Source organism: Rhinatrema bivittatum, chromosome 3 (genome assembly GCF_901001135.1).
Source record: "Rhinatrema bivittatum chromosome 3, aRhiBiv1.1, whole genome shotgun sequence".
Lineage (NCBI taxonomy): Eukaryota > Metazoa > Chordata > Amphibia > Gymnophiona > Rhinatrematidae > Rhinatrema > Rhinatrema bivittatum.
In genome coordinates this window covers 460,576,164-460,598,164 of record NC_042617.1, presented here as the reverse complement: position 1 = coordinate 460,598,164, position 22,001 = coordinate 460,576,164, and the positions used below count along the sequence as shown (strand labels likewise).

At 40.6% G+C, this 22,001-nt stretch overlaps 1 protein-coding gene across 1 annotated transcript in view; it reads left to right on the top strand.

The window, feature by feature from the left end:
* The window catches only part of NBAS (neuroblastoma amplified sequence), a 1,239,997-nt gene that overhangs the window by 57,444 nt on the left and 1,160,552 nt on the right, over nt 1-22,001 (top strand). The window contains exons 5-6 of the mRNA XM_029595926.1: nt 1,436-1,483; nt 11,609-11,652. Of these exons, the coding sequence (XP_029451786.1) occupies nt 1,436-1,483; nt 11,609-11,652 (92 nt within the window). The remainder of the gene's footprint in view (nt 1-1,435; nt 1,484-11,608; nt 11,653-22,001) is intronic.

Genomic DNA, 22,001 nt, shown 5'->3' with positions numbered 1-22,001 from the left:
TCTGATTTGCCTTTTTTTTTTTTTCCCCTTTCAGCACATCATCAAAATGCTGATTGTCTGGTAGGATAATGAGCCAGAGGAAACCCTGGAGATAAAAGAGAAGGACCCTCCAGCTCTCATACTGCTCTTGGAAGAGGCAACAAAAAATGTGTTTTTCACTGAAGGTTTTCAGTAAAAATAGTTTTTGAATATCTGTGCTGTGTCATTTCTTGTTTATGTAGTTGTGTATGGGTATGAATGATTCGGTGGAAGTGAAAAAGTTTCCATGCATGTCAAGAGTGTTTATATCGCCAATGTATATTTAAGAAAGAATGTGAAGAGGAGCTATGATTGGAAAGGAGGAACATATTTTGATGAGCGTGAGACTGTGTAACTGATTGTGGCAAATGCAGTTTGGAAAAGCAGAGCAGCATGCTGTGGAGAGAGTTGTATGGTCTCTTTAAAAGTGGCTTTTACCATTAGAAAGTGTAATTATTGGGTTTTAGAGAGCTTAAGGTTTTGTTGACCTCATACCAACAAAGAGTGATTTAGAAAAACTTCAGGTGCACAAACCTTATAAGCTGTCCAAAATACATGCTTTATTAGCTTAAGAGAGACAACAGCTCAGTTAGTAGTGTTCATGGTCCCCCGTTCGGGCAACTTATGAAGTTTGTGGACCTGAACTTTTTTCAAATTACTCCTTGTTGGTATAATTACATTGGTGATTTGGGTTCTCCATCTATGTTATCTGGCCCTTTCTTCTCATGACATGTGATAGAATAGAATGGCAGGGCTTGTATAAGCATGGATTGCTGACTTTTGCCATGAAAGGAAAAGACAAGTTACTATATTTCTTCAGTAGATTAGAATGGAAGCGCTGCAGCTACAGTAAGGGGTATTCTAAAGGTTTTCCAGCCCCCAGGCAGGAGTAAGTATATTTGAATTAGTGCCTTTGGGAAGTAAATTTAAAGTGATGTTTAAGTGTGTGGGTGAATAAGCCCTTGTGATTTGATCTGTGAACAGAGGGTGATATTAAAATGCCTATGATGGTTTCTCCTCTTATACATCTGAAATATCTTTTTGAGTTGTGCTAAATATCTTATTGATCATCCAGAAGTCCAATATTTTATGACAGTTATCAAAATCTAAATATGCCCAGTTATTTACTTTACAGATCCCAAAAACACAGGCAGTGAATCACTTTAAAGTGCCTGAAAAGCAGAATATAAATAAAAAAAAAATTATCTGCCCCATAATTTCTTTTGCTGAGATTTTAAGGGGTTTAAAAGTTTCTCTTTTTTTATATGGAACATTATATAATGATTATAGAAATGCATGAATAGTCTAGGCAATAGCAGATATATGTACTTTGAGGTTATGATCCTAGAGCTGCTAACCTATACTATAAAGTTTTTTGATGCTTCATTTCACGTGAAATTTTTGTTTTCTTTTGCAGTAATGGTAAACTTTTGGCAACTGTTCAAGACCAATATGTAGAAATCAGGTAAACTGATCATTTTTCATACGGGTTATTTCCATGTCATGTAAGAAAATAGTTGCTGACTTCTTTGATATTGATATCATTTCTTTCAAGCATCTTAATATCTCAACCTTTTAGAATCCATTGCATCCTTTTGAACAAGTTTGCTGCTCTGTAGAGTTAGTTAAAAATACAAAGCTCGTAAAGCTTTTTATATTGTTGGATATGTTTCATCAGACTTGAGACTGCCAACCTTTGGGCTCACCAAGGCTTCCTTCTGTGAGTTTCTCTTTACTCCTATGGTGGGGCTTACATGCAACCGAGCAGGAAACTGGTGAGGACTGGGGCTGACAGAATCTGCCATGGCCGCACCAGGTACATACTGGAGAAACTCCCAGGGGAGAGGGTCCTGGGGATTGGAATCCTGGCGATGAAAGGCGGGGACTCGGGCCCTTATTGAAACAAATAAAAAGTGGAAAGGAGTCTGACTCAAAGGTAGATTTAATGGGGTGGGGAGAAGGAAAACATCTGTGAAGGGCAAACCTTGCCAGGTGGGGTCCCAGAAGCATTAGGACCTCAGCAAAGAGGATAAACTAAAACTATGTAGCGTATTAGAATGGTTTTAGTATGTGTGTTTTTTTTTTAAAGAAATTCTTTAATTTTATTTATTTTATGCTATGAATTGTTCATCGCTTTGAGTGATTTTTAATTTGGAAAGCGATTCATAAGTGTTATTAAATAAAAAAAAAAAATACAAATAGACTAGGAAGTATGGAAGAAGAATGTTAGGGGTGTGGCAAGGAACTAAAAGAGGCCATGTGTTGTTGTATGCAGGGGCCTCACGGACTTAGCCTTGGACCTGTAACAGTCTGGCTTTGATGAACCTTGTTTGGGAAACGCTCAGCAATAGGTTTTGTCTTCTGTATTTTGAATGTATTGTGCCTCCCCTGTAAACAAAGCCCTGGAATGGAGAAAAATTAGTAGCCATTGACATTGTACTGCTTAGGCATGTTTGATTATACAAGACATTGAGGCCACCTGAAGAGAGCAACCTAATTTAAAGCGGAAGAAAAGGGTTTCTGAACTTTATTCTCTGTTTACACTAACTAGGTTTCTCTTCCTGTGCTTGCTTACTGCATTTTTTTAATTGTAAAATTTTGACTGTTTTGCTTGTTTATTGCCAAACTACAGCATTGTCAATGACTGATTTAAAGGAATTCCAACAGTATCTCATGAATCCACCTTGAAACAAACATGTTTTGGAACTGAGCATCAAAATAAAATATTTAAATGAGTCAATCATGCATGGACTCATTGCATGTGCTATATGCAACTTGTTCTCTATTGAGTCCTTTTTATAAGCTTTTTTTTTGTAATTTAAGTTTTATTCGGTTTTCACCAACCAGGTAACAGAACATACGTATTGACACATACAAAATAAATGAACCATGGTTAGATAGGTCAATAATCCCCTCCCATCCCCCCTGCCCCCCCCCCCCCATGGTGACGTATCAGCTAAATCCAATGATGCCAATAGAGTCCAGAAAAGTCTAGCGAAAGCTGGGGTCAACCTCCACAGTGTCGTCCCAAGCATCCGAGCCCTCACCGAGAAGCAAAGTCTAGAAAGGATTGCCAAATCTTACGATAAGTCGCCATTTTGTTGTGCTTTGCAGCCGTCAATGATGCCATCTGCTGGTAGAGATGTAATAAGTCCACAATAGAGTGAAATCCCGGCACCCGGGGAGACTTCCAATGTAAAGCAATCTTACTCCGTGTGGCAATAAACATTTGCATACAAAATCTTTGCATTGATTTATCAATAACATCAGGGAAAAGGTGTAACAAAGCAGATTCAACATTAGCCCGAAAGTCAATCCCCAGTACCTTAGACAGCCAAGAGAAGACCTCCTTCCATAATGGAGTAAGAAGAGGGCATCCCCACCAAATATGCATAAATGTACCCCTGTGCCCACAGTCTCTCCAGCATAAGGCAGATACAGAGGGAGAAAATCGATGTAGACGCTCTGGGGTAAGATACCACCTATAGATAATTTTGTAACAGTTTTCCTGCATACGGGCAGATATAGAGCATCGCCGAGCGTTATTAAATATTGCTTCCCAGTCCTGTTTCCCCAGGTGCCTTCCCAGGTCAGTTTCCCATTGTATTTTAAAAGAGCAACGCTCTGTCATAGGGGGGGGATAACAACAGATACAGTTTAGATATCAGTCCCTTAAGCTTGTCGCTGTACCGGCAATATGTTTCCAGAAGAGTCCTTCCGGCCCGTAGGGACCCATCCCTCTGCAAACTTTGAATGTAATGGGTAACTTGTGCATGTGCTAAAAAATCATGGTGGTCAAGGTGATAGGTCCCGAATACCAGGTCCCTGGAGGAAAGGGCCCCCTGCGAGAAAAAATGCCCAATAGTGGTGAGCCCACACTCTCGCCAGTGTATAAACCTTAACGATTGGTAACCACTCGGAAATAGGGTATTATGCATTAAAGAGGACTGATAAAAAAACTTAGAATCCCCGAGAAGGCCCCGCCGATTATGGGACCAAATAGTGAGAGTGACCTGTAATGCCCAGGGTGCAACTTTAATTGGCCTCCACGTGTGTCTAGGTTGCCAAGGCATAGCGGATAGGGCCATTGGGCCCACTAGAGCTTGCTCCACCAGTACCCATTGCTTCACAGTGGCCTGGCGATGAAAATCAATAATCGCCCTCAATTGAGCGGCACTATAATATCGCGCAAGGTTGGGAACCCCCAGACCCCCTTGTGATTTTGGCAGGTATAATACCTGTCTTGCCAGGCGCGGGGGTCTCCGTCTCCAAATGAAATCAAATACTTTTTTCTGCCAATTGCGGAGAATGGGCGAAGGAATATAGACCGCCAGAGATGAAAAAAGGTATAATAGCTTAGGCAGGACTGACATTTTGACAATAGCAATCCTGCCCAGCCAGGAAAAACTGCCCTTGTTCCATCTACTCATATCCAGTATGATTTTACGAACCAGCGGAGTGTAGTTCAGGACATACAAATCAGGTAAGTTGGGCGTGATCTGAACCCCCAAATATTTTATAGAAGACTTGGCCCATCTGAAAGGGAACCCATCCCGCAGGAGCTGAACCCTAGCGGGGTCAAGATTTATATTCAGCAGTTCAGATTTGTCTACATTCACCTTTAACCCTGAGACTCCACCGAACGCCGCGAGTTCCTGTACCACTCCCTGTAAGGACCGTTCTGGGTCAGTGAGCGTTAGTAAGACATCATCTGCAAACAGGGACAGTGTGTATTGGAGTGGGCCTATCTGTATCCCCTGTATCTCCGGGGAAGCTCGGATTTTGGTGGTCAGGGGCTCCATATATAAGGCGAACAATAACGGGGACATCGGGCACCCCTGTCTAGTGCCTCTACCAATATTGAACGCTAAACCATAACCATTGTTAACTTTCACCCTAGCCTGAGGACGATCATACAGCTTTTGAATCCACTTAATATAGAATGGGCCAAATGCAAATTTCTGGAGTGTGAGGAATAGGAATGGCCAGTGCACTAGATCAAATGCTTTTTCAGCATCCAAAGAGAGTAGCACTGCCGGAATTCGCTCTCTCCGCACCCACCACACAAGGTCAATGACTTTACGAATATTATCCGCCGCCATTCGTTGTGGAACAAAGCCCACTTGATCAGTATGCACCAGGCCTGGGAGGTATTTATTAAGGCGGACTGCCAAAATGCGGGCTAGTATTTTTAAGTCTACGTTAATGAGTGATATAGGGCGGTATGAGCTGCACAGCAAAGGGTCCCGCCCCGGTTTGGCCAAAATAGTAACCCCTGCTGTATTAGATTGTGATTCAATACATCCCTCCTCTCTAAGGCTGTTAAAATAGGCGGTCAAAGGGACTACCAAAGTGTCCGCACATTTTTTATAGTATGCGCCGGAGAAGCCATCCAGGCCCGGTGCTTTCCCTAACTTAAGGTAATGAATCACAGAGGACACCTCTCCCTCAGTGATAGGTGCGTCTAAAGCTTGGCTTTGTTCTAAAGTAAGGACCGGTAAGGACACATTGCTCAGATAGTCTGCAATGTCCGACTGAAGTATGGCTGACTGAGCCGTATACAACATACCATAGAAGTCCGAAAAAGCCTTCCGCAGGTCAGTAGAGGATGTCAGTACGTCCCCAGACTCTATCTTAATTTTGGTTATGTTATTCTGAACCATTCTAGAGCGTTATTGCCGGGCCAACAAACGGCCCGCTTTGTCACCCCCTTCATAATAAACTTGTTTTGTAAGTGCTAGGGCGTGAAGGATACTGGAGTTGTTAAGTTGGGCTAATTTATCCTTTACGGCTAATAGTTTTTGGTAGCAGTGGGAGGATTGAGTTCTCATGTGTTCCCGTGTCAGAACCGTGAGCTGCAGTTGCAAATCCTGTCTGGCTTGGGCCCTCTTCCTTTTACAGGCCACGGCTCTAGAAATCAAGAGCCCCCTGGCTACCGCCTTAGAGCATTCCCACATCGTACTCTCACTAAGAGTCGATTGACCATTTAAGTGAAAGTATTCTTGGAGAGATGTATTAAGTTCATTGACAAAAGCAGCGTCCTGTAATAATGATTCATTTAATTTCCAGTATCTGTCCCCAGCGTCGCCACTGCCCAGGGCAACTGTGAGCCTAATAGTGGCATGATCAGACCATGAAATAGCCTCCAGGTCCACTCCACGAACCTGGTTGCTCAGTCCCCTATCCACTAGGAAATAATCTATACGAGAATAACTCTGATGGGGAGCCGAGAAGTAGGAATACACCCGGGACTTGGGGTTACGGTTCCGCCAGATATCCACCAGCTGCCAGCCATGGATAAGCCCCCGTAAACAAGATCTATCGGAGGCTTTGGCGGGAAGAGCAGTCGCGGAACTATCCCGCTCCGGGCACAAGGTGATATTAAAATCTCCGCCAATGATAATAGCACCTTCAGCGTGAGCGAGCAACAGCTTCTGTATGGACTGCCAAAATGCACCCTGGTCTTTATTGGGGGCATAGACAGTTAATAAAGTGGAAATCACTGAGCCCATCCGAATTTTTAACATCACATACCTCCCTCCAGGATCAGCCACATGATGGACATATTCAAACACCAGATGTGCAGATAGCAATATACCAGTGCCCGTATATTTGGCTTGAGGGGTGCAAGAAGCCAAGTAGACATGAGGGTAGCCCCGGAACATCGCCAAATGGTCATGACGTCTCTTTAAATGGGTCTCCTGAATGAAAGCTATATCAGGTTGGAAAAACTGTAATTCCTGTTTGAGTAAATAACGCTTACGAAAAGAGTTTAAACCCTTCACGTTCAAAGAGATTATGCTAACCATAAGTACCACAAGTCAAAGAAATTTCCCCACTGACATGCCCAACCTAGCCAAAGGGCAGGTATAACAACGAGACCCCCCCACGCTAATTGTAAGTAAAGAGAAACCCTCCATATTTTGGTTGTGCTCTCCCCTGCTTTAGACTCCACCCCAGAAGACAAACTGAGCTGTAGCTGATAGCCCCCCCCTCCCCCCCTAACTCTTCGATTCGCTAAACCGCGGCGAATCCCTCGCGGGGTACACATGGGGAGCAGCGCCGAATGTCCCCCCCCCCCCCCCCCACAACCCCTCCCTCGGAGCTTACATGAGCCATTTGAGGCTTATTCTAAGATGGAAACCTTAGCATCATACACTTACTACATGAACGCTTAATACAACATTGAACTATGAGTGAACAATCCCACCAGGAAAACATATAAACATGAATAAAGAAACAGAGCTCGGGCCCTCCCAAATAGGTGAGCCATCCCAAACGCTCTACAGCTTTACAGCCAGGCAGAACAAGGAAAGACAAGGAATAAAGTAAAGTCAGCCTTTTTCCGCCGGGAGCTCCCCCTTCCAGGACTGCTGCCGCCGCAAACGGCCACGTCCCGGGCCTGGTCGCTGCCACCTCGGCGTCGGGTCCGCCGGTCGCGCTCGCCGGCAGGAGGATCATGCTGAAAGGGGACCTCCAGGCCCGCTTTTTGGAAACTGTCGGCCGCTTCTGCCAGGGACTTTACACGGTAAGTGATGCCCCGCCGTTGAAAAATGAGGGCAAAGGGGAATCCCCATCGGTATCGGATTTCCTCATTGCGCAGCGCCAAAGCCACCTCCCGGAGCTGGAATCTTTTTTGCAGAGTGACAGGAGCTAGGTCGTTATATATAGATATGGAGTGGCCCTGCCAGCTCCACTGCTGCTTGGCCCGTGCCCTTTGAAGGACTTCCTCCTTGACCCGGAACTTGTGGAATTTTATAATTATGTCCCGCGGCTGGTTATCTCGTCGCGGGCCCAAGGCTCTGTGGGCCCGGTCCAAATCCACCTCTCGATCCGCAGGTGGGTCGGCAGCTCCGGACGACCCCTGTGCTAGGATGAACTTACACAGGGCTTCCGCAGTTTGCATACAGTCTTGAAACTGTTCCGATTCCGGGACCCCTCGCAGGCGAAGATTCGCTCTCCGTGAGCGATTTTCAAGGTCCTCAAGTTTGTCTTGGACCATCTCCAATTCATTTGTAATCTCCTTATTCTGGGAGGTGAGAGACTCAATGGCTATACTATGTGCGTCACCCCGCATATCGATGTCATCCACTCTGCGGCCTAGTGCGTTTAGATCTTCCCTCATATCGGCCATGGATGCTAACAGCTCCGCTTTGTGAGCCTTGAGATCGGCGCGTAACTCCACAAACCAAGATCGCATTTCGGTCCGCGTAGGAAAGTCTATATTAGACACCACCGGATCAGGTGTCTCCGAACGAAGTGCACTGCTCCCGGTGTCCATGTTGTCAGCTGAATCGCCGCCCGCAGAGAGATCTGCGTCCTGGGCCTCTTCGGCGTCCAGCAGTTCCCCCGCACATTTAGTGAATGAAAACTGCTTTAAGTCGACCGTACGCCGTCGTGCTGCCATCCTGGAGTATTCACCTGCACACGGAGCCTAAAAGACCGATGGAGTGCGAGGAGATACTATGCTTTTAAGCCTCTTATTGCTATTTAGGGAGCAGAGCACGCGGATCAGGCGGCCATCTTGCAGCGCTGCTCTCTAGCGCCCCTTTATAAGCTTTTTTTAATGCAATAAATATTCTGTATGATGGCCTCATTATTTAAATATTTTATTTTGAGGCTCATTTCCAGAACATATTGGGGTAGATTTTAAAAGAAGCCCGCGCTGGGTACATTTGTGCGCGCTACCCAGCGTGCACAAATGTACACCGATTTCATAACATGCCGCGCGCATGCTATAAAATCCAGGGTCGGCGCGCGGGCTGCACACTTGTGCACCTTACGCGCGCTGAGCCCTAGGGGAGCCCCGATGGCTTTCCTCGGGGCCTTGGAGGGAACTTTTCTTCCGCTCCCCCCAGCCCTACCTAAATCCCCCCCCCCCACCTTGTTTCAAGTATTTACGTCTGCCTCTGGTATCTTGAGCGGGCCGGCAGCCGGCCGGCGTGCCATCCCCTGGCACAGCCACTGTGCTGGAGGCCTCGGTCCTGCCGAGCCTATGCAAAATAGGCCTGGCGCGCGCAGGAGCAGGTTTTCAGGGTTTCACGCATAACCCTTTGAAAATCTACTCCATTAGTTTCAGGGTGGATTAATTATAATTTTTTTTTTTTTTTTTAGTATTGATTAAAAGAAGTGCCAGAATTTATGGATCGGGTTCAGAATCCAACTACTTTGTCTCATCTCCCTGTACATTCAAACAGTAGCACAGGACTCTTAAATGGAGTTACGAAATTGAAATATTGTTTTTAAATGTTTCTACTGTGTGGGCAAATGTGAAATTTCATTGCACAAGTCAAGTCAGTAAACAACGTTTGGATGATACCTTTTTTTATTGAGTTAATTTAGTATATTTGTGACTAGCTGTTAAGCATTATAGTCTCTTCATAATAGTACTTCCACTGATCTGATGAAGTGAGTATAGCTCTCACAAGCTACTCTCAAATGATTTAAGGTAATCCTAGTAAAAAGGTATTGCCCACAAACTTTTGTTGTCCTTTATTTCTAAATTGCTCTCTAAGTAGACTAACATGACAATCAAATTATTTGCCTGAATACAAATGCACATATACACATACAGGTAACTGGAAGAAATGCTTCAGAATTTTTTTTTCAAGCACTGTCTGAACCCTACATTTATTTATCTTTGGACTTGATTTCCCACCTTTTCATTTTGTACAACAAAGCAGGATACAAAATCAAAATCATTAATCTTGCGTGTCCTCTCTCTCTGCCCACACTTTCACAAAACTGATGTTATGTTCTCAGTTAATACATTTGTTTCATCTGTTTGTATCTACTCTTGGTCTAACTGTTTGAAAAAGTAGACCTCTTCTGTTACTTTGAACTGAAGAGATTGCAGAGATTGCTAGGAGGACAGAAGGCCTGACTAGATGAGATCTAGGCATCCAGCTCCATTCCTGCTCTGCTCTGAGGGCTTTGCTGGGAGCTAGGAGAGCTTGATGTCCTAGAATATGAATTACATATCCAGCATGTGTAGGAAGAAGGGAAAGACCTGAAGAATACCCTGAACCTCTTGTTAATAATCATCATCTCTTATTTATCTGTCTCCTTCTCATCCAAACATAAAGCAGCTCACAACATAAAAATAAAATAGGAATCTATAATATATTTATTTATTTTATTTGCTTTTATATACCGAGATTCAGCAAATATATTCACTAAAAGCATTCTACAGTTGTAAAATATGATATATAAAGTATTCATTAACTAACAAATGACTCTGCCAATCTGCTTCCTTGCTGAACTTCCCAGAATACAATTCATTAAACTATCCTGGAAAGACCTATTTAAACAACCAGGTTTTGAGCGGATTTTTAAAAATCTGTAAATCACAGATAATGCGCAATGCCCTGGGAAGCAGGTTCCAAAGAACTGGCCTGAAAGGCTTGCTAACTTGCCAGAGTTAAACGAGTTAAACCCCAATTGCTGGGACCTGCAGTAGACCCTCTGAGGCCAATCTCTGTGAGCAGTAGGGAACATGCTTTGCTACTCATGAACTAAGGTAATCTTGGGTAAGATAGTTAAGAGATAAATATCAGAATCAGTATTTTAATACTAGAACCGCTCTCGTAACTGAGATTTCTGGATCACCTTTGTTGAACCAAGTAATAATCCAATTATAAAAATAAAATGACAAATCAATAAAATACAATTCATCAACATATCTAGAAACATACGTCAGTCCTACCTCTCACTAGGGATGGGCAAAGCTATGACTCCCACAATTCAATAAACATCACATTGATTATCAGAATTAATACCAAAAATAGACCTACTCACTACTTGCAAAACTACTTACAGACCCACCATAAACCACTTTATATAGAGTTCTCTACTTTTATTAACCATAAAAGCACTGCTTTGCAATTTTTTATTTACTATTTGTTATTAGCTAGGTCTTTAAAGCTGGGGTTCTAGCAAAGGGAATATCTTAATTTGCTTAGACAGTCTGTTTTTGTTTAAAGATTGTGCTGCTTCTTGGTTCAAGTGCAAGGATGTTGGAATGATTTTTCCCCTCTATAAACTATTTTGAAGATAATCAGAGGGTAGGGAGAGTAATTAGGTCTAGTTATGAGAAAGTAAGATTGAAAGGAAAGAGGTCAGAATATTCAATATAATTATGCTTCAGAATCTCTGGAAAGAGCTATGTTAGGAGGAGACTCAACAAGTTCTTACAATTAATCAATATGAATGGCAGAAGACTGGGCTATATTGGCTGCATGGCAGAGAGACAGTGTCTAGTCACTAAGCACGTCAGGGGTTCCTGCTCTCAACAAGGGGAAAGTGAGCCCTCGCCATGCTGTAAGTAAGCAGATCAAGTCTGTTTTAGTTGGTGGAAGGGGAAGAAGGGAGAATTATTATGGTTAGCTTGTGTTACATGCACTGTGGATAAACATTTCATAATAGCCTTTCTCCAAAAGAGTTGATTCTATAAGAAATGCTTTAGTACAGCAATATTTATAGAGAAATTAGTCCTGTTAATAACACATGCAGGCATAATTTGCAGTAGTTCTTTGATTTTATCATCACAGACCTCTGGGTGACTGTTAATCAGGTTTTTTTAAAATTGTAGGTCTGCAAAAGATGACTTTGGCTCAGTCATAGGAAAATGCCAAGGTAAGACAACTTAAAACGACATCATAGCACCATCTTGTTTTGACCTAATACATTCATATATTTCCTGTTTTGAACACTGCTGCATTATTTTATGCCTGGCTCACATTTTTTACAGCTGAGCCTATTTTTGAAATTCCAGCTAAATGTATTATCTGTTGAATATCTGTGGCTTTTTTTCTCTGTTTTGGTCTTGTGTAGCTAGAGAAATTTTATTAAAAATGGATCTAGGAGCAGTCATGTAATACTGTGAAAGGGAGCAGTTGTGTACCGACTTCTCTCTGGGGGCCCTCTTTTGTCTTTTCACAAATTCTCTGCTTGGCATAACTTTTTATTAGATGGACGGTAGTCATGAGAGGTGGACAGTATTGGGTAAGCCATTCAAGCAATTATATTTGTTGGAGGCCTGAGATGTCCAATGTGATCAAAAGAAGACAAGGATAGACAAAAGTTTGGTGAATCTAAAATGGCCGACATACCAGAAAATAATTACGCAGCTTGAGCCATCAAGGCCGCAGAACAGCTGTCTCAAATACTGCGGTGATTATAATTGCAGCATTGGATGGCTGACTTACTCAACTTTCTGATAAGTTTGATGGACTGAGTGCCCAATTGAATGACTTTTAAAACATTCTTACGGAAGCTGAAAGATAGATTGGTTTATATGGAAACAATAAAAGGCTTACAGAAAACTAATTTTTCTCTGGTTAAGAAAGTTGATGACTTAAAAAAAACTGCTTTCAGAGATAAAATTTGCAGCTGGTGGGCATACATGAGGTGGTATCTGAGTCTAGTTTGGCTGAAACTTTGGAAAAATGGCTATCGTGAGCCCTTGTGAACGGTCCACTTCGATTGGAGGGAGCTTATAGATTGGGAGCCACAGGCAGTCACCCAAGCCAGAAACAAACCACTAGTAGGTATTGTTTGGGTGCCTAACTTTGCAGACAAGGTGGAGATTCTACGAGCATATAGATGCTTTCAAATCCTTAAATTTGACCAAAATGTTTTTCTCTTTCAAGATTATTCCACAGTGGTTGCAGAGAAAAGTAGTAAGTTTGGCCTGGTGTGTGTACAACTGGTTAAGAAGAAGTTGCAGATTACGTTTTCCTGCTAAGCTGAGAGTTTTATATCATGGAAAAACTCTCTCTATTTTGAAACTGCTGCAGGCAACACGATTTCTCCAAGATAGGGCAATCACTGAAATCCCTTCTTTTAATTATGTGGAGTTCCATATAATCTAGCATTATTTGTGCTGACTATGTTTTGATTGAGATGCTGCTGAGTGGTAAACATTTTTGTTGGAATGAGCAGATGCATTTGTAATTTTTTTGCTATTTTATATTTTTTCTTTTAGAGTTTGTATTTTCTAAATTTGTATATTTTATGGAGTGACTGTAATTTAATCTAAGGGGAGAGGGCCCTTAAGGTTCACTTTGATGATCTCTGCTTCTTGGTTATTTGAGGCTATAGTTCTATATTTCGTTTTCTTTGTTTCTGTGGGGTTTAAGAAGCCATTTGGTATTATTGGGGTAGATTTGGGGAGAAAGGGAGGAGGGGGTGGGTGAAAAAGGGGAATTACACAAGATATATTTCATTTGTGTGCCTGAATGGATGGTTATATCTTAGCAATTGTGTACTTGCAGGGGTGAGGCCTAGACTTGGGGGGTTGCTTCTATTCCCGATGGAATCCTGTTTGTTTCTTTTACATTATCATATGCATAAAAACAATTACTATGAATAATAGATAAACCATGCCTTTCTTGGAATGTGTGTAGTATAGGCACAGTAGTGAAAAGATGTGTTATTAATAGAGATGTGAATTGGAACTGAAATCCAAACCGATTCTGGTTCAGATTCACATCTATAGAGATGTGAATCGGAACTGAAATCCGAACAGATTCTGGGTCCGATTCACATCTCTAGTTATTAATGGCCATGCAGTGTTTTCAGACAGATACTGCATTGCTCCAGGAAACACACTTAACAGACATAGACCATATTAAACTCCGTGCACAATGGGGAGGTGAGTTGTTTAATGCCTCCACTACAACTCACAAAGCAGGAGTAGTGATTCTACCGCATAAACATTATTTTCAATTACTACAATCATTTAAGGATATGGAGGGTAGATCTATTTTTGTAGAAGGTTATCTGTTTGGGAACCATGTTTGGGTGGTATATATGCTCCTAATAATTCACAACATTTTTTGCCAACCTAGTTAACTTGCTTTCTCAATATTCACATATTCCAGTCCTTGGAGGAGGCTTCAATATTGCTTCAGACCTGGAACCTGATATTGTTCCTGCTAAGCCTACTACATTGCAAGATCAACGACGAGGCATACCTTATTTGTTATTTACAGTTATTAGATGTATGGAGGAATCTTCACCTGTTGGAGATAGACTTCATTTACTACATTAGGGCATGAGACTAAAGGCAGATTATATTATATATTACTTTCAGAATCATTTTTTCAGAAGGTTGCGAATCTCTGACCATGCCCCAGTGTGGATGTTTTTTAGATGGCTTTACTCTTTCTAATGGTAGTAGTTAGTGTAAATTTCCTTCATATATGTATCAAGATAAAACTCTTCATTCTTATTTTGTTGCCAAATGGAGGGAGTTTGCAGATTATAATAAAAATCATTTAGATGACCCTTTACTCTTTTGGGAGACTGTTAAGGCCATGTTGGGGGGGGGGGGGGGGGGGGAATGGGACCCTGGCTTATGTGGCTAGACAGAAGAAATTGCGAGCTAAGGAAATGATAGCTTTGGAAAAACAATTACACCTTATTATATCCTATTATTGAACATAAAAATCAATTTTTGGCCACTCAAGCAGCTTTAAATACATTGATACATCAACGGACGAAGAAAAATCTTTTGTTTTATAAACAAAAATTTTTCTTATTTGGTAATAAAGTGGGACGAATGCTTGCTAAAGCGATTTGCTCCTGGACAGGGAAAACATATTGTTTGCGTGAGATCACAGAGGGATCATTTGACTTGGGAGCTTAAACAGACTGGAAACCTTTTTTTCAATGTATTATAAAATAGATTTTTAGAACCTACTGATTCAGAATCCATAAAGAATTATTTATTAGAGATGTGAATCGGAACAGATATCGGATCTGATTCTGGTTCCGATTCACATCTATAGAGATGTGAATCGGAACTGATATCGGATCCGATTCTGGTTCCGATTCACATCTCTATTATTTATAATCTATTGATCTCCCTAAGCTAACGGACAAAAATATACAGGCCCTTAACAATCCTTGTTTTCTGGGGAATTTTATAAAATCTCAATTGTTCAGGAATGTTCTCTTTTGGATAAAATGTGTGCAGCTTTATTGGCTGTAGGGGCATTTCCTTTCGGTCTCTTACCACAAATATAATTTTACCTAAACTGGGATGAGACTCTTTATTGTCTGGTTCTTATAGACCGATCTCCCTACTTAATTTTGATGTTAAATTGTTAGCAAAAATATTGGATGATTGGCTGGCAAGGATTCAGCCTTCTTTGATTTCCCCGAAACAGTTGGAGTTCTCTAAGGGTAGACAAAGTGCTAGCATCTATGGAATATAGCTCCAAGGAAAAGTTAAAATCTTTACTTATAAGTTTTGATGCCGAAAAGGCTTTTGATAGAGTAGACTTGAATTATTTATTTGCTGCTAGCATGAGAATGTGTTCCAAGGCTGTTTTTAAGATTATTATACTTGTTTTATATAATCAACCCAGAGCAAGAATATTGGTAAATGGGGATTTCTCAGGATTTTCTTTTACAATGTGGCACTAGTCAGGAATGTTACAGCTAAACAAAAATACAATTTCCAATACTAATAAACATCATACAGGAAAGGACCTTCATACTAAGCACTACTGGCTGTTCCAGCCTTTATTGCTTAATCTTAAACATCGGATCTGCAATGCAATCATTTAAGAGACTTTAAAAAAAAAATATTTATGCAGTTAAAAACACTTATCTTCAAAAAACGCCAAGTATTTGGCTTGACAATTCACAATAGTCCCATTCACATCAATCCCGTCACACGCCGTGCTTTGAGACAAGTCTCTGCTTCGGGGATAACACTCTGTGTCAAACACTGAAATACAAAAAAATATATCAGAAAGAAAACTAGCACTTAGCTTAGCAAACTACAAGGCATACGCACCATATTTCAAGGCTCCCTCATTTCCCTGGGTTCTGACCCGACCCCAGAAATTCTACACCTATATATACACAAAAGTAGAATTTTTCTTTGGTTGATAAACAGTAAACATGACATCAGTTGCTATGAAAAACATTTGAGGATTTTAAATCAATGAATACCAATCAATCTCTACGTTCAAACCAAATGGAGACACAGAACTCACAGTAAAAATCCAAAATTGTTAACTTAAATGGAGCCTATGATCGAGATTTGATTCACCACTGGTGTTTGATATTTGTTCAGTGACCCACCATTGTAAATCTGAAAAGAGGTGTGATTTTTCAAGACAATGATTAACTATTGGTGCCTGTAATTTTTTGTGTGAAGACCACTTTTATGTTCCAAAAGACATGTTTTTATCCTTTGCTTAGTGCATCTAATATACAGTAAATTACATGGGCAACAGATTGCATAAACCACGTTCTTAGATGTGCAGTCTGTATGTCCTTTTAAATAGAACACCCGGCCCGAAGCAGGATCTTTCCATGAAGATATGTTTCATAGTACCACATAAAGAACATTGACCACATGGAAAATGTTCCAACTCTAAAATACTGGTATCAGCTGACCCATCGAATCTTGAGAAATTCGAATGTAGTTGTAGAACATGCCAATGTCTACATATAATAGAAATTAGCTCCTGAGACTTATTAGAAAACCATGTAGTGCAAACCAATTTTTTCAAATTATCCAATATGATCTGTCAGCTTGAAAGAACTCCTTGGGCAACCTCTGCTTCATTACTCACCTCTGTTTCTGGCAGTTAGACAAAGATAAAACTTATTGGATTTTTCAGTAATGCAAGTCTCTCTAAGCTTTTAATTCTAGGTTTAACTTCATTCAAATATTTTTGGATTTCTGAGCACAAATATAAAAAGTGTTAAGGTCTCCATTTGCCCACTCAATCTCTAGCAGTCATCTGAGCTCAGTCTATATATTGTTTTCAGTCAAGCCATCATAAAGATTTTATACTGCTTTGGAATGACTTTCAGTGAAATTGAGCACCTCTAAATTCTGTTCACTATTATATCATCCTCTTAATCTTTTTTTTTTTATTTTTGTGACAGGTGCTGAGTTCCCGAGCCTTTCTATTTTTATCTTGGTGAAGTCTATTCAGTGACATTGGTTAACTCTCTTCTTTTTCTTCACAATTTTGTCTGATTTTATTTCAGCTATTTTATTATTATTTTTTTTACTGTGGCAGCAAACACAAATTAGTAGCTTGAAGTGGTGCTCTGCTTGCCATTGGGAAATGTTTATTACTGATATAATCTCTAAGATGGGCATTTGATCAAAGATGTCACATAGGGTTATCAGATTTTGAAGATTGAACTTTTCCCCTCATTGATGATAAAGGAATGAAGGACCTAGGGATTGAGTAACATCCTTGGAGCTCTTGCATAAGAAAGCATTCGGAAGCAAGGAACTTACCTGCTTTACCCATGTGATACACAAGGAGGATTCCTTTTTATAAATTTTTGGTCTCAAGGTGTTCATACTTGACATTAAGTGAAAAAATCTAGCATGCGTCATTCTCCATTGATGCTCGAGATTGAGCTTGTTGCTGTGCCCTTTTCTGAGTGACTGCATATAGAGCTGAGATCAACCCTTTGTTTAGTGACTGTTGCAGCAATCCCCAGTGGTCCGTATGGTAGCCCTTGTGACATTTCACACTGTGTATACTGTAGGTCACTGCCTCCCCTACTGTACCACCTCCTCCCAGGTTTTGAAATTATATATTTTTGAGCAGGAGTTGGACAGGATACTTGAAACGTTCTTTTGGCATCTCAAGCATATAGATGCATTTGTATTAAGTGCATCTGCTTTGATCTTTGCCAAGGCACAGGCTGGTTTGGCACCAAAATTAAAACCACAGTACTGTAACTTGGCTTAAGTACCATCTATGTTCCAGCTCATAGCTGCATAGTTGCTGAAGGGGGGAGGTCTTGTCAGTAGATTGGCTGATTTTTGGCTCCAAGGCCAAAGCAGTCTACACTGTCACCCTTTGAGGGTGAAAATGTAGAGTCTGTGCTACCTCAGGCTTCTGAGCTACTCATAGTCTAGCAATGACAGAAGAAGAATCCTGTTTTTATGGGTCTGGCATTCCTGACTCTGAATATGACCTATGTCCATGTGGCTCTTCTCTTTACAACCTTGGTGACTGTAATGATTTGCTAGTAGTTCCTGTGTAGAAAAGGGACTGTGACTTAAAAAAAAAAAAAAAAAAGCAATTTTTTCCTTGTCTGAGAATAACAGGGCTGAGAAACTGAGATCACTTTGGTTGAGGCCTACATCCTCCAGAATTCCTTGCTAACTGATTTTGCCTGAGAGCCAGCAGAGGCGATGAGCTTTGGGAGTGGCTGGGTAACTGTAACATCTGGACATGCTAGAGAGAGAGAAAGTTCCTGGATGGAATAAATGACAGTTTTATGGAGCAATTGGTTCAGGAACTGATGAGAGATGGAACAACTTTAGATCTAATTCTCAGTGGAGCACAGGATTTGGTGAGAGAGGTAACTGTGGTGGGGCTGCTTGGTAATAATGATCATAATATGATCAAATTTGAATTAATGATTAGAAGGGGGACAGTAAGAAAATCCATGGCTCTAGGGCTAATCTTTCAAAAGGGAAACTTTGAGAAAAATAGAAAAAAACTGAAAGGAGCAGCTACAAAGATAAAAAGTGTGCAAGAGGCGTGGACATCGTTAAAAAATACTATCCTAGAAGCACAGTCCAGATGTATTCCATATATTAAGAAAGGCAAAACAATTACCTGCATGGTTAAAAGGTGAGGTTAAAAGATGCTATTTTAGCCAAAAGATCTTAATTCAAAAATTGGAAGAAGGATCCAACAGAAGAAAATAGGATAAAGCATTGGCAAGTTCAATGTAAGACATTGATAAGACAGGCAGAGAGAAAATTTGAAAAGAAGTTGGCCGTGGAGGTAAAAACTCACAGTAAAAACTTTAAAAAATATATCCGAAGCAGAAAGCCTGCGAGGGAGTCAGTTGTACCGTTAGATGATCGAGGGGTTAAAGGGGCACTTAAGATAAGGCCATCGTGGAAAAAATTAAACTATTTCTTTTCTTCAGAGTTTACTGAAGAGGATGTTGGGAAGATAAGCTTCGCCTGAACTGGTTTCATGGGTAATGGTTCAGATGGACTGAACCGAATCACGGTGAACCTAGAAGATGTGGTAGGCCTGATTGACAAACTGAAGAGTAGTAAATCACCGGATGGTATACACCCCAGGGCTCTGAAGGAACTAAAAAATGAAATTTAAGATCTATTAGTAAAAATTTGTAAACTATCATTAAAATCATCCATTGTACCTGAAGACTGGAGAATGGCTAATGTAACCCCAATATTTAAAAAGGGCTCCAGGGGCGATCTGGGAAACTACAGACCAGTTAGCCTGACTTCAGTACCAGGAAAAATAGTGGAAAGTGTTCTAAAGATCAAAATCACAGAACATATAGAAAGATATGGTTTAATGGAACAAAGTCAGCATGGCCTTACCCAAGGCAAGTCTTGGCTCACAAATTTGCTTCACTTTTTCCACCTTAACTAGGTTCCACCCTAGTTAAGGTGGAGCCCATCCATTTGGAATAGGCTCTTTCCATAAATGTCCCTAACAAATCTAAAGCCCTCCTCCCTGCAGATTCATTTCATCCATGTTTTGAGGCTGGTGATCAGCCTGTCTCTGGGGTCTTGTATGTAGAATGGGGAGCCTTTCTGAGTATGCTACCCTGGATGTTTGGATTTCAACTTCCTACGTGAAAGCTTAAATTTAGCCCCGAACCTCTCTTCTGCACCTTTCTGTGTCATTGGTATCCACATGTACAAGATAGCCTGATCCTCCACAGCTCACTCTAAAATCGTTCTAGGTGGCACATGAGGTCTGCTATGTTTGCAAATTACCATATGATCCTCATGCCCACCAAACACTGAGTTATCTACATTCCTAATGCTTAAACCAAATAGAACAGTGGTCTTAATTGAATCCTCCTAAGCATATGCCACGGAAGACGCATCTTTGGTGCGAGAGGATAGGGCATCACCTGTAGGGTAGGTCCTAGCTACTGGATCACTTCATGACACACCAAGGTGATGGTCTCCTTCCAGATGATCTTATTCTTCCAAAGAAGCACAAAGGCTGCTAAACTGGAGTTGGGGCTCTTTACTGTTTCTGAAGGTCTCCTCTATGTACCTCTGTCTGCCTCAGCTCCTCCAGATTTGCCACTCTGGCCTCCAGAGATAAGACTTGTTCTCTGAGAGCCAACTGCACACACACTCAACCTTTCACTGACAGGCCTGACAATCATATATGTGGCACTCGATGCAAATGACTGGATAACCCCCATTTTGCTGTTGGATTTCTGTCTGCATCTTAGTTTTTAAAGCTGTTTCAGGAGTGGTAATATCTACATCTAAGGGATTTTAAATTCAATTATTAGGGGTTTAATATTAACTTGTGAATGACCAGCAGTAGGATTAAAATTAGTCAACAGCTAAGATCAGGGTTAATTGTGTGTTATTTTAATTCACTAATGGGAGTAATCATCTATATATCAAAAAATGTGACAGGGTGCGTGGGAAATGGAGTGCAGAAGAGTAGAATCAAACTAGACTACTTGCCCAGGAATCAGTACTCTTATTTCCAAATAAAGTAAGTGAATGTTGCAAACTTAAAAAATATAAAATTTACAATCAAATGCTAACCTTAAACTAGCTCTCGAATTAATTCAAATTCAGTTTTCCCAGAAAAAAGCAAATCGCAAGATCAGAAACTCAGAGAAAAATGATGGCAACAAAAATGTTAAAGTAGCACAAAGAAGATAAATAATTACAAAAATATTTAATAAATAATGTAATAAAATCAAATAGAAAAAATGAAAAGCGTTCTAAAAACCTGACATGGCTGTTCTCAGCAAGTTGTACCTGCATCAGGAGTTTGTAACCAATAAACATTAAAAATGAAACACATTAAAAAAAAAACCATAGCAATATAAATATATGAAATGAAAACATCTTGAGCTTCTCAAATCTCTGTAGTATATATCTTATAAAAGTAGTAATTGTGAATCCAGAAAAATTATAGTATTCCTGGCGTAATGGTGAATTGACCTCCCTGGTGATCCAAGCCCCACCATTGAATGAGCAACAAGGAATGGACCTAAACTTTGGGATCTGCTGCGTCACTTGTGACCTAGATTGGCCACTGTCTAAGACGTGATGCTAGACTCGATGGAATTTTCTTCTTAGTGTCCCATGAATGAAAAGATTGGTAGTCGTGTTTTTTTCCACCGAAGTAAAAATGTTCTGCAAAGAAGTGGAATATGGAACTGACTTGAATGAAGTATTATCTTGAAAGCTAACCTTAGCTTTAACCTACTAAAAAAGTATGTTTTCTGGCTTTTATTTTTAATAAAAAGAGAGAGCATAGCTTAAGGTATATAGAAAATATTTTATTTATTTCTAAAAGCTTATATACTGCACTTTAGAAATCTGACCAGTGCATGGTGTAGAACAGGATAAAAGCAATAAACATAATGCATTAAAATTTTAAAATATTTAAAACAATTAGAGATGTTCATCGGGTTCCCGATCGTTTTCGCTTTCGGGTTCGTGTGGCCGCGGGAAAATCTCGTTTTCCCGCAGATCGGCATTTTTTTTTTTTTTTTTTTACAGCACTTTTGGACACATCCCAGAAGGATCTGGTTAAACTAGCTACATTGATTGTCTCCCTTCTTTTAGAATCCGATAAAGATTGGATCCTTAGAATGTTTTTCCGTCATCGCTCAGAACTTTTCCTGAATTTAAGTCTATGCTTTTCCAGACCTTGCACTGCAAACTCGGAAGCGAAGGAAGCAATTTTTATTATTGTGACCAAATGTTCTGGAGTTGGAGGCTTTATTCATTTTAAAGCATCCTTGCAAGTGTATTATTAAGTAGTTGAATGCATCATATATGTTCTTTTTACCATCACAATTGTCATCTTTTCTGAGTAACAAATCTCCTCTTGTTACTACTACTTCTCCTAATATCAGTTAGGAAGTTTATGTCTATGATGGTCGCTCAATATTGTATATGGCCTTTCCTTTTCCTTTAATGGGAAATGTTTTCCTGAAGATGT